The 12451-nt window shown below is 43.2% G+C and overlaps 5 protein-coding genes across 5 annotated transcripts; 3 read left to right on the top strand and 2 right to left on the bottom strand.

Annotated features, from left to right (window-relative positions):
• Nucleotides 1-163: 163 nt before the first annotated feature.
• On the top strand, nucleotides 164-1507 carry PFICI_04730 (uncharacterized protein; the record flags this gene model as incomplete). Its single annotated transcript, XM_007833311.1, has 5 exons — nucleotides 164-358; nucleotides 604-698; nucleotides 757-774; nucleotides 822-1114; nucleotides 1179-1507. 5 exons carry the CDS (start codon nucleotides 164-166, stop codon nucleotides 1505-1507), a joined length of 930 nt encoding a protein of 309 aa, XP_007831502.1.
• Nucleotides 1508-1891: 384 nt separating this feature from the next.
• PFICI_04729 (uncharacterized protein) lies at nucleotides 1892-3152 on the top strand (the record flags this gene model as incomplete). The annotated part of the gene is made up of 3 exons (XM_007833310.1): nucleotides 1892-2066; nucleotides 2129-2471; nucleotides 2666-3152. The coding sequence occupies 3 exons, from the start codon at nucleotides 1892-1894 to the stop codon at nucleotides 3150-3152; spliced, it is 1005 nt and encodes a 334-aa protein (XP_007831501.1).
• Nucleotides 3153-3422: 270 nt separating this feature from the next.
• On the bottom strand, nucleotides 3423-5097 carry PFICI_04728 (uncharacterized protein; the record flags this gene model as incomplete). The annotated part of the gene is made up of 2 exons (XM_007833309.1): nucleotides 3423-3549; nucleotides 3605-5097. The coding sequence occupies 2 exons, from the start codon at nucleotides 5095-5097 to the stop codon at nucleotides 3423-3425; spliced, it is 1620 nt and encodes a 539-aa protein (XP_007831500.1).
• A 1176-nt stretch (nucleotides 5098-6273) lies between these two features.
• Nucleotides 6274-7803, top strand: PFICI_04727 (uncharacterized protein; the record flags this gene model as incomplete). Its single annotated transcript, XM_007833308.1, has 5 exons — nucleotides 6274-6648; nucleotides 6774-6984; nucleotides 7040-7131; nucleotides 7183-7296; nucleotides 7357-7803. The coding sequence occupies 5 exons, from the start codon at nucleotides 6274-6276 to the stop codon at nucleotides 7801-7803; spliced, it is 1239 nt and encodes a 412-aa protein (XP_007831499.1).
• A 256-nt stretch (nucleotides 7804-8059) lies between these two features.
• Nucleotides 8060-8928, bottom strand: PFICI_04726 (uncharacterized protein; the record flags this gene model as incomplete). Its single annotated transcript, XM_007833307.1, has 3 exons — nucleotides 8060-8332; nucleotides 8389-8715; nucleotides 8776-8928. 3 exons carry the CDS (start codon nucleotides 8926-8928, stop codon nucleotides 8060-8062), a joined length of 753 nt encoding a protein of 250 aa, XP_007831498.1.
• Nucleotides 8929-12451: the final 3523 nt, after the last annotated feature.

Here is a 12451-nt window from a genome sequence, read left to right as displayed (position 1 = left end):
CTTTAGTTTCTGCTGCCTAATTAGTGTCTTCCCTCCTTCCTTGCCTAGAATTGAGGCTCATTAGAAGATTTCTAATCCACAAACGTATTAAGTCATCAGGCATCTCATCAGTCCCGATTCCGTCTCTCTTTTTCCACTTTCCGTACTTGACCCAGTTGAACTTATGATCTCGCGCATCACTCAAGTCGCACGACACCTCGCCAGACCTCGGCCCAACTTCGTGCATAACTCTGCCTTTTCTGCAGCTTCAAGTGGTACAATAGCATCCAGAGTCATGGCTACGCCGGACGAGCGCCAGTCGCGAACAATTCATACAGCGGCATGTCTCATCATTGGTGATGAAGTTTTGGGCGGCAAGGTGCGTGATCCGAATGCTTAGCCTCTTGCGGCTTCCGACAAAAGCATGAGCAACTACTAACACACAACACAGACGGTCGATGTAGGGACAATCCATTGAGCAGGAGACTTTGCAGAAATCATGTATCGTCTGACATTTTCCTTAGACAAACTCTGCATACTTTGCAAAATGGTGCTTTCAACTGGGCATTGTACAACTTTTCCTGGTCTACGTTCAAAAACCCAAACACCACTGACACGCAGTAGAATCTGAAACGAGTCGAGGTGATAGAAGACGACGAAGATGAGATCATCGAAGCTGTACGCAGAATGAGCGATCGCTATGATTTCGTGGTTACCAGGTACGTCACCTCATAAAGCACACTTTTTAAGAACGAAGCACTTCTAACACTTGTTCAGCGGCGGAATAGGACCAACGTAAGGCTATTCGTGTTTCTTAGTCACTCGCACTTACACTTTTGCAGGCACGATGACATTACGTACCAGTCCATTGCCAAAGCTTTTGGTCTCAAACTCATCTTGCACGACGACGCCTACAAGCGCATGGTCAAGATGAGCAAGCCGCGCAAGTCTGAGCCCAACTTCAGCTGGGATGTAGACTCGCCCGCCAAAACTGCACGCCTGCGAATGGTGGAGTTACCGATTGACGAGTCGCGCGATCTCTCCAAGCAGGCCGTCTTTCCGCGCGAGGAGCTCTGGGTTCCCGTCTCGATTGTGAACGGAAATATCCACATTCTTCCCGGAGTACCCAGGCTTTGTGAGTCACCAAACCCTCTTCATCACTGAACTTCTCCAGGCAGCATACTGACTCACCTTGACAGTCGAGAGTCTCTTGGATGGCCTCAAACCATCTTTAGTCAAGCGTCTCGTCGATCCCGAAGGCAAGGGTACCACGAGAATCATCTTCTCCACGCCCATGGCCGAGAGCGCAGTTGCGGGCTACTTGACAGAACTGGCAGCCAAGGTTGCGCCCAAGGGCGTCAAAGTCGGCAGCTATCCGCGCTGGGGCAAGCAGAACAACTCGGTGACCTTGGTCGGCAAAGACAAGGAGTATCTTGAGAGCCTGATACCAGAGGTTGAGCAGAATATCAAGGGCAAGCGTGTTCACATTGAGGGCGAGGATGATCAGCCGGAGCAAGTCCCTTTGTAAGCGAGACCCGGATCGGGCAGTTGCCACTATGGTCTTCAAATTCAGTTGTTTTAGCATGAGCGATACAATTACATAGTTGCCCAGAGCTTGCTGTAATTAGACCTTGCCGAGAATCAACAAGCTCCCTTGAACAAAAACTCCATGAGAAACAGCACCATGTATTTGTCGTTCCTTACAGTTTGACTAGCTCGGATATAACTCAATAGCCGATCGGTAGATGATCGCGGCTCCGGGGAACCCACTTGGTAGGCGCTTAATCCGAAGAAACCTTGATTTCTTGCTCACGCAGAAAGATGATGGCTCATGAATTGTAGACTTGTGTTTTCGCCTTGATTGAATAGAGAAGATTCTGTAGTTGACTCAAACAGGATGCCGCCCCCAAATATGCTCCCCGAAGGAGCCCAGACACTGGTTTATCACACCATTGGTGACCACAATGTCAAGTTCGACTACTATCTTCCTCCGGGTGCCAGGGGCCCACTTCCTCTTGTGATACATTGGCACGGAGGTGGTATGACGGCTGGCTCGCGCCGTGATGACTTTCCTCACTGGCTTTATGGTAAGTATACCCGATTATTCTTCATTCTCAGAGAAGAACAGCGTTTGATGATATCCACGTAGGCCCGTGCCAGAAGAAAGGCTACATATTCGTCTCTCCAGACTACCGCCTCTGCCATCCCTGCACAGCTCTGGACCAGATCGAGGACGCCAAAGCTCTCTTCTCATTCCTCACCGGGGAAACTTTTGCGGCAACCCTGCCCGATGGTGTCAGCGTCGATGCTCGCCGCATCGCCGTGGCCGGGTCCTCGGCGGGGGCGTACCAGGCCCGCGCGGCGTGCGTCTATGCCCGACCTAAACCGGCCGTTCTCATGACTGCCTACGGGCTGGGCGGCGACCTGCTCCTGGACCACTGGACCAACCCCCGGCCGCCGACGGGTTTAGCCGGCATGGTCGACCTGAGCAAGTAAGTAGTCAAAATCTGTGTTGTTCTTAAAACTTTTTTATGTTTTCTTAGAAGAGTCTTAGACATGGTTGAGATTTCCCGGTCCCGTAATTCTGTCTCGGGAAACACCTATTTTCCTGTAGCTTGAGCACTTGCTGGAAATTTCTACACGACCATGAAAAAAATTGAGAAGCTAACACATTTCGACTCACCAGGGTCCCGGTGCTGCTCGCCGACCGGACCGTGGTCAGCTGCGATGCTGCGCCCCCGGACCGGGCGGCGCCCATCACGGAGAGGTTCGCGCTGACGGTGCGCTGGGAGCTGGACGGCACGATGCTCGACGGCATCTTTGGACGGGCCGGTCTGGCGGAGAAGCTGCGGGCTGTCAACTATGCCGAGAGAGAGGCCCTTTTGCCCGATGACCTCCGGCCTGGATTCCTTCAGCTTTGCATTGAAAAGGATTACCCGCCGTCCGTGCTGGTTCATGGAACCGCGGATGAAGTGGTGCCGGACATTGAGAGTGTGCGACATTATGAGAAGCTCCGGGAACTCGGAATCAAGACGGACTTGCTTCTGGTTGAGGGGGCAGGCCACGGACTCGTGGAGTTTAAGCCTAATGGGTCAATCAGCTTACTCGAAGATGGTCTGAAGGCTTATGCAAAGTCTTTTGACTTTATTGTCAGCGTCTTTGAAGGGCTGTGAGTTGACTGCGCCAATGTTTTTGGACTTTATTTTGGATTGGTATCGGTATAGTGAAAATAAGAATATTCCGAAACTTTATTCACATTTCAACCTGCTCGCTAGTATAACCTCAGCAGTAAGACGCCATTGACACCACGCCAGGAGCACCTCAAGACGCCTCAATTGACTCTAGAGGCAAGGAAAGGATCTAGTTCATGGTGTTGTAAGATGTTTGAGGCATCTTTGGGACAAATTGAGCGCCAACACAGCGCTTCAAAGTTTGAACCGAGCTTATTCAAAGCTGTACCCTCTGTATCCCCCAGCTGCGACTTCATTGACAGTCTTGTAATAGTTGGACACACCTCCCAGATAGATCAATGGCTCCCTCGGTTTTCCTGGGATGTTGTCGCCCATATACCTGTACAAACTTGGAGTCAGTTGGTTTCAGCAGAGACGCATAATGAGAAACTTACCAAGACTTTGTAGAAGGAAGCAGACTTGCGTTTGCAATCTTGATCACATTGTCCCTCCATTCCCGCTCGCTCTTGGCGTTGGCCACCATCTTCTCCAGCCCCTTCTCCCTCATGTATTTGACGGCGTCAATGATCCATTGTCCCTGGAGCTCCGCGCAAGTCGGCCCGTTGCAGAGCGCCGTAGGTCCTTGGGGCGCGTATGTCATGTACATGTTGGGGAACCCGGACACTGTCATGCCTAGATAGGTGTAGGCACCTGTACTCCAGTGATCGCGGAGTGTACGGCCATCCACTCCACGAATGTCCATTTGGCGCAGGCCACCAGTGCATGCATCATATCCAGTAGCGCAGATAATGATGTCGAATTCATGCTCCTTGTCGTCCGAAGTCTTGATGCCGTTTTCGGTCACTTCTTGAATGGGCGTCGCGTTGACATCCACCAAGCTGACATTCGGCTGGTTGAATATTTCAAAATAGCCATCCTCTAGCGAAATGCGCTTGCACCCGAATGAGTAGGGTTGTTCCATGGGAGCGAGGAGGTTCTTCACACGCTCATCATTGATCCTCGCCCTGGTCTTGTCGCGCCAAAAGTTGTACGCTTCCCTATTGGCATCTTTACTAAACAACATATCGTAGTAGGTGGCCAACCAAAACTTAAAGTCACCTTCCGCCCATAATTTCTCATAGGTCTGTCGGCGCTTTTCGGCATCATCATCAAAAGTACCACGGCCCAGAAAGTCGAAATTGAACCCGCCAAAGCTAGAAGCACGATGTTTGAAGAATTCAGGGTAGTCCTCCCGCGGGAAGACTTGGTCGCCATTCTCAAAATCAACTTGCCCCATGGGCATGCATGTATTGATCGTCCTTTGGAAGACGGTCAAGTGCCCGGCGATGGCAGCTAATTCTGTCGCCAGCTGCACGCCCGTGGAGCCCGTGCCTATGACGGCTATCTTCTTGCCGTGAAGATCAGTGCCGAGACCGGCGTGCGGCCAGTATGAGGGATGAATATATATTCCCTTGAAGGACCCGGTTCCTTTCCAATCAGGAATGTACCGTTTTGCTGCAAATCCGGTATTCAAGGACATGTGCTTGGATTGAAAAATGTCCCCTTCTCGAGTTTTGACCGTCCAAGTGGCATCGCCGTCATTCCAAGTTGCAGACTCAACAAAAGAGTTGAACTGGGTATCTTTGCGAAGATCCCACTTGTCGGCCACAAAGTCAAAATATGCCCGAAGCTCAGTGTGGTCGGGAAATCGCTGCTTCCACGACCACTCCTCCCAGAGCTTGGGGTCACTGAACTCGTAATGAGGAATGGTGGTGTCTACACGAGCGCCTGGATACGCGTTCCAGTGCCAGACTCCACCGTACCCAGTGCCGGCCTCGAGGAGTTTGACTTTGTATCCCTCATCGCGAAAGTGCTTCAGTTGGTAACAGCCACCAAACCCAGCGCCAACGATGATGACATCATAAGAGTTTGAGTTGGGGGACTGCATGTTGGACGATGACGTGAGAGTGCTAAAGGACTGGGAAGGAAGATCGTGGTTTGGGTAATATTCTCTATAGTGTAAACCCCTTTTTGGCGGGAGAAGACAAGTATTCATTCACTTTCTCTCACTATTGTGCAAATACAAACACGTGTTCTCTCAATCTATATATGCATCGAAAGAAAAATGAATCAACAATGACCACCATGCAGATTCGAACGCCATTGGACCAGAGCAATTGTTCCCCTCCATTCAGTGGCCTCACTGCACAGCGGGCCGTGCTATAAGCCACTGGGCTCGGGTTGTCCCCGTTTAAGTATATGCATTGGCAACCCGATGAAGACACAGTCGTCGATGGAGACCCACCGGATCCCGGCTATTGCGTTTTTTATTTGTTTGCTTTTTCATCTGTTTGCTCCCACCCGCTGCCTGCATGATACGTAGCAAACACATGCGAACACTGACCAGGATTTCTCTGAGGGGGTTCGGTTACGGATAAGCCCATTTCGTTTTTCCGGTGATTCTCGTTACACAGAGCCGGGGAAGGAAGGGACGCATACATACCATCAGAGACAAGATGGCCAAGGACTCGGGTGCGACCACATGCGCAATCTCGGCAACTTCCCTCTCAAAATGCTTCATCCCTTTGAACGATAAATTGAGTCTTTTCAATACATACGTTGCCAATCCTTGTATCGAATTGCGGTCTGCCCCTGGAGATTCAAAGTGATGACCGCAACTCGCAGGTGGGTAATTGTGAGTTAACACCAACAAACCCTGAACTTATTGGTTCCATCTACCTAGGTTCAGAGGGATAAGAAATTAATTCGTGGTTCCTTAAAGCAAAAAAATGACAAGCCAATTTGTTTACACAGTATAATTTAGTAGTGATAGAAATCCTGGCATAAAACTCAAGATCGACATTGCCCGGGGATATCGACCCAGCCAATCTGAGACTTGCAACCGATACTTGGGCCTATTCAGAGTTTCACTGCAAAGCATTGTATCCATTGAAAATCATTAGTCGCTTAAAAGGTCATCGCAAGTATCACGGATTCTCGGGGAGAAATCGAGTGCTCAGTTGTACCTTTAAATAGAGGCATTGTAGTTCCTCTTCATCATCTCAATGTCTATCTCCTGATCCTCTCTATCTGCGCGAACTTCCTCAGCTGTGACTCGGGAAATATGGGCACAGAAGTCAGCGCAGCAAATCTGGCCAAGGTCCAAGCTGCCGTTACCGAGACATGGACGTTGTATGCATTTGGGAGCCTGGCTATTGTACTTCGCGTATATAGTCGAACTCGTTTGGTAGGTTTGGCAGGTTACCATGCCGATGACTACTTGGTATGGTTTGGATGGGTGAGCAAAGTATCGCAGGGAAACTATGTCATTCGAGCTCATACGGTCCAGATTTGTTATACGATTATGACCGTGGCTGCGCATATCGTCGGAGCCACTGGCGACACGTCTTATCTTGGGACAGAATCGGATCGGTTGTCTCTGGTACAAGATTCTCCGGACGAAGCAGCCCAGAGGCAGCTCGGGACAAAATGGTTCCTCGTAAGTGCTTGCCCACTGCTAGAAGTCCAATTTGAATGCTACAATAGAGTAGCGTCTGTGGAAAATCACTTATATGAAGTACGAGTCGGCAACTAGATACCAACTGACAATTCTGCATTCTCTAGATCGGTTGGTTCACGTATATTGGGCTCATCTGGACGCTAAAGATGAACATGTTATTCCTCTATCAGCGCATTGTTGGCCATCTATGGGTTAGAAAATCCATTCTCCCAGCCATGATAATTGTCGGCACCAGTGCAATTGCCATGTGGGTATTGCTAGCCACAGCATGCCGCCCGTTCAACCACTTGTGGCAAATTTATCCGGACCCTGGCGGTAAGTTGCACCACTGCTCCATAAGTCCTTTGATAGCCATTAACTTGGAGTTAAGCATATTGTTTTCCTCAGAGTAGTCTCTTTTTGATCACAATCCTGGTTGTCAACCTCGTCACGGATTTTTGTATTTTGTTAATACCAATACCGGTATGATTTTCTTCCATGTGTACTCATTGTCTGCTCTAATTTGGAATCCAGATCATTATTCCCCTCAAGGTATCTCCGACCAGGAAAGTAGGTTTAACTATCCTCTTTGGTGCGGGCATATTTACCATGGTGGCTGCTATATTGCGAGTACACTTTGTGGTAGAAGTAAGTATTGACTCTCGTATGCGTAACGCATCTTCTATTCAACAACGCTGACTTTTGCAGGAACACAAAGGTGAGGAAGCGGCCATTTGGTCATGCCGCGAAGACATTGTTGCAATCATGATCGGCCAAGCAACAATGATTCGACCCTTTTTCACGACACGTTTTTGGGGCAGTAATCCTCGCAGCTCCTCGTACCAGAACAAACCAAGCAATGGGGAATCGAACGGCAACGAAGTAACACTCCAAACGATTGGCGCGAAACGATCACGCCCGCCATTCTGGAAGCTTGGCGATCCATATGATACCACCACCATAGCCACTGTAAATGAAAGTGAGGAGGTCATTATGGGCGAAAATTTGGATCGGAGTTCTCCTATGGTGCCGAACAACACAGATCCGTCAGGTATTTCCGTTAAACATACTATAGAGCAGACGACTAGCACTCGAGATCACGATTCTGACCGGAGGCCTGAGTGGATTGGTAACAATCGTTGGAGTCCTGTGTGACGCCAAGCACATCTTTCAATAATAAGCTGCAGTAGTTATTGCGTGAAACACGATTTCTCAATGTGCATGTTTCCTCAATGCATGACAGAGAGAGATACAGAAATAGGCCTAAGACCAGAGTGACAAATGCGATAAGCTGGGAGGAGGCTTTTCAACTCCAACGACATTGGTAGCTATCTCAAATATACAAGACACTTAACGATCGCTTGGGGCGCGACAGATTTGAGAAGAACAAGCTGGACTGAAGAGATTCTGTTCAATTCTTGGCAGCGGCAAACTTATGCGCATAAGCGGACACTGCTTTGCCGTCTAGCACTTCCTGGAGGAATGATTGCAAGGAATTCTTCTTGACATCCGGATACAGTTGGTTAGCATCCAAATACCCAAGATACTGGGCATACTCTGGAGTATTGTCTCCCCGAATGCCAATCGAGTACAGATACTGCATACTGTACAACTTGTTGACATCTTGGGGTTGTTTTGACGATTTCACTCGATCGATAGTCTCCAAAATTGAATCTTCAGAAATCTATGCCCAAGTTTTCAGTCAGTGTGATAGTCACCGCACGATTTATTCAAACTCACGGAATGATATTCAATCTTCTCTCCACTCAGCCTCTCGAATAGATCTCGCACCTGGTTTGGAGACATGACCTCATTGTAGGCAAAGACTTGCTTGTTCAAGGTCTTTTCATCCGCGATAATGCGAGCGACCCAACGGCCAATATCACGCGAGTCAGTCAACGCCGAAGGAAGATCGCCATCTTTAGCAACCGTGTTCGCCGCCATGATAGTCGCATATTGGCCACGACCAGATGGAAGACCGGGGATGGATAGTTGAAACCACCAACCCACATCAATGATCGTATATGGGACGCGAATCTTTTTCACATGATCGAAAACGTCTTCCTTCTATAGTGAAGTCTTAGTATAATATTATTCTCTCAACAAGATACATTACCGCAACTGTACCATATCTCGCAAGACCATTACACCTCTCGGTGGCGCAATAGTCGCAAATGAGCAAGGGACGAAGCGTTTTACTCCAGCGATCTTTGCCGCATTCGCAAGAGGAATCTGGGCCGCAAATGACGATGGATTGAGCGTCGAGATCAAAACGTCCATTCCTAGGAGATGCTTGGCGAGTTCATCCTCTGATGCAGTCAGGTCGAATGGAATTAACCTGACACCACGTTCCTGAAGTTGAACATTCCGTGGGTTGGAAAGAGATGACGGTCGCGTCAAGGCAGTCACCTCCTACAACGGGCCTGTTAACATCTCGAAAATATGACGGAATTGGGGGAGGCCGTACGAATCTAGTTAAAGTGGATTCGAGTAGACCATGAGTGAAGACGACTCCTGACCAGAACCCGTAGAGAAGAAGGCCAGGAAGGGTAAGATTGCTACCGGATCTAAGGACTCCGAGGACGCCGCCGACTCCTTATTTATAATTAAGCCCTAAAATAAGCTATATACGCTTTTTTATTGGGCTAAGGAGTGGCTATAAGATCCGGATATATTGTTATATTAGGAGGATATTATTAAGTTTAAGGAGCTTTTTAAAAAAAACCGAATAAAGAGTATATGTTATCCGTAAAAGGATAGCGTTTGCGGCCGAGGAGCTGCGGCGAATTAAGGCTAACGCTACGGAAATTAAGGGAATATTAATAATTTATTAGAATTTTTGCAAATAATAATACGCAGGCTTGCTCCGCTATTTTCCCGCTAGGCTATTATATAAAAGGTTGGAAAAGTGAATATTAGCCGCCGCGCGGTATATATTGTATTATATATAAGAGATAGGGACGAGTTTAATTATTGCGTAATTGGTTTTTTATAAGTTAATTTAGATGGCTAGGATGGATTGATTTGGATTGATTTGGCTGGTCCGAGCTTAATAGGGGACGGAAGCGGTAATATTAATAGGGATTTATAAATAATTTTCCGAATCGATTTACGATTATATATATAAGGCAGATAGATTATATATTTATACGGATTTTGGGTTTTTATTTTTTTTTTATTATATATATAAATATATATTTTTTTAATATAAGTTATTATTTGGCTATTTTTAAGGCCTTAAATCCGGTTTAGGAAATCCGATAGCTCCGTTTTTATTTTATTTAATAAGTTTTAACGCTAAAATTAATATTTTTTATTATATTTATTTTAATAGCTGTTTATAATTTTTTATTTAAGTAAAATATAGGAAGCTTTGCGCTTTAAATGGTAGATATGGCTTAATATTATTTAGGTATTATATAAATTAAAGTTTATTTTTTATTTATATATATAGTTTAATTAAATTGAAATTTTTTTTTTATTATTGCTATAATTTAAGAGATTTATTTTGTTTTTTATTTTAAATTCCGTTTTAAAATTATGTGTTTTAATAGTTTCTGATTATATGTCCCCGGATTTTAATAGTAATATATTTCGGTTTATTTTAGTTCGTGGTTTTTTTATATACCCGTTTTTTTATTATATTATATTATTTGTTTTGTATATTTTAATTATAACCGGGAAGCTTTTTAAGCGCTAATTATTATATATTTTTTTTTGTTTTATTTTAAGCGAGGCTTTTAGGATTATATTATATTTTATAGCCGCTTTTTATTTAGAATATTTTTCGGTTTTATTCGTTATTAGCTAATCGCTTTTGGATAGTGTTTTTTAGCGTTTTTAACCTAAATAATTTACCGTTTGCTTATTATTTTTCGAAATGGCTTATTCCGGCGGGCCTTATTTAGCAGAAATTTTTAATAAGGCTAAAGTCGGTTATTTTATAGTTATTATTAATATTATTATGCTGGTTAGTTAGGACGGGATTTTAGAAATATATATATTAATCGATTTAATATTAGCTGGAAAGCATTTTTATACCGAGCTAATATTATCCCGGTTATATATTATTTATAATTTAGCTAATATTATAGCATTAAATTTTATAGCTTGCCGATTTTAGTTTTATTAACGAATACCCGAGGTTAAAGCGCTGCGGTTTTACGTTTAGGATTGCTATAAAGGGTTTTACGATTACCGCTTTAACGAGTTTTAGTTTATTAAAAAAGACGATATTATGCTTCGTTTTATTTTGTTATTTTTATTAAATACGGAAAAATAATATTTTATATATTTAAAGGATAATCCCGTTAGAAATAAGGTTTTTGTGCTTTTTTGTTAATATAAATTTTTAAAGCGTTGCGTTTGGAAATGGCTTCGGGATTTTGGAAATTACCCGTTATACCGGTATAATATTTTATTGCCTTATTACGGATTTAGTATTCCGTTTATATATTATACGGTTAATAATATAGTATATATTAGCGATGCCGTAAAGTATACGGCGAAAAGATAGCTGTTTTTAGCGGCGGCGTAGCGCGTTATACGCGAGGTTTATTTTGTATATAGCAAATTCCGTAAAATAAAGGATATTTATAATAAATATAAAAAACGAGTAGATATATTAAAACGAGGTTTTGTGTTATTATAATAAATAGCCGATTTTTTAATTTTTTTTAAGGGAGCTAAAAAGCGATTAAAATTAGCTATTATAAAGCTAATAAGTGCGGTAAAAATTATATAAAAAGCAAAAATAAATATAAAGCGATTTGCTAAATTTTACGAATTATATTAATAACGGGATTAGTTAGTTTGCAATAAGCTCGCTAAATATTACGGATATAAATAGCGTTTATATAAAAGATAATTAATATAATATAATTTATTAAATATTTATAATATTTTAGCTTAATATATTTTAAAGGTTTTAGTTATCGTTATCGTTATCGTTATCGCCGGCCTTTATTATATTAAAAAATAGCACTAAGGTATTATTATTATAATTATTGCCGCTATAGTCCTTTTTTTCCTTTTTTTTTGTTTTTTATTATTTATAATTATTATTTTTCGGTCGTTTTTTGCTTTTTTTATTATAGTTAATAACCGTAGGTTTTGCTACGTTTTTTGCAAAAGGTCGTTTTATTATGCGGCCGTTATAGCACGTAGTTATTTTAGCCGTTCCGCGTTTATTAGACAGATAAATGCGGAGGCCCTTTGGCCTAAAAGGGATTTCGCCTCGTAAGCCTACGGTTTTAGGTTTTTATTATTATTATTTTTAGGTATTATTTTTTTTTATTAGCTAAATCGCCCGGTTTATTTTTATTTATAATATATATTATTAGAATATTTTGCCCGGTTGCCGTTATAGGTATAACCGGCGTATTTTTTTTTTATTTATATAAACGTTTTATAAATTTTTTTTTTTAGCGTAGCGAAAATATTTTTGCTTCGAAAAAATAGCAGAGATTTATAATAGCGTTGCTTTTAGGTTTTTATTATTAAATAGGACCGAATAGGGGAAATTAAAGTTTTTTTTATAATTAATACGGTTTTTTTTGTATTTTAGCGGTTTTTAAACCGGTTTATTTAGTAATTGGATTAGTGGTATTGCCGTTAGCAGTTTGTTTAAAATAGGATATTTATTTCGGATAGATTTATATTTATGCTATACGGCTTTTTATATAATGCGATATTTTGTATATTATTAGTTATATATTTTTTTATTTACCGCTATATTTGTTTTATAATATATTTTGGGCAGGTTCGTTGTTTTTTTGTTTTTTTTTTGTTCTTTTGCTTTTGC

The sequence above is a fragment of the Pestalotiopsis fici genome (assembly GCF_000516985.1).
Source record: "Pestalotiopsis fici W106-1 unplaced genomic scaffold PFICI_Scf_3, whole genome shotgun sequence".
In the NCBI taxonomy this organism is placed as follows: Eukaryota; Fungi; Ascomycota; class Sordariomycetes; order Amphisphaeriales; family Sporocadaceae; genus Pestalotiopsis; species Pestalotiopsis fici.
Note: the sequence above shows the minus strand (reverse complement) of the source record. Positions and strands in the feature narration are given on the sequence as shown.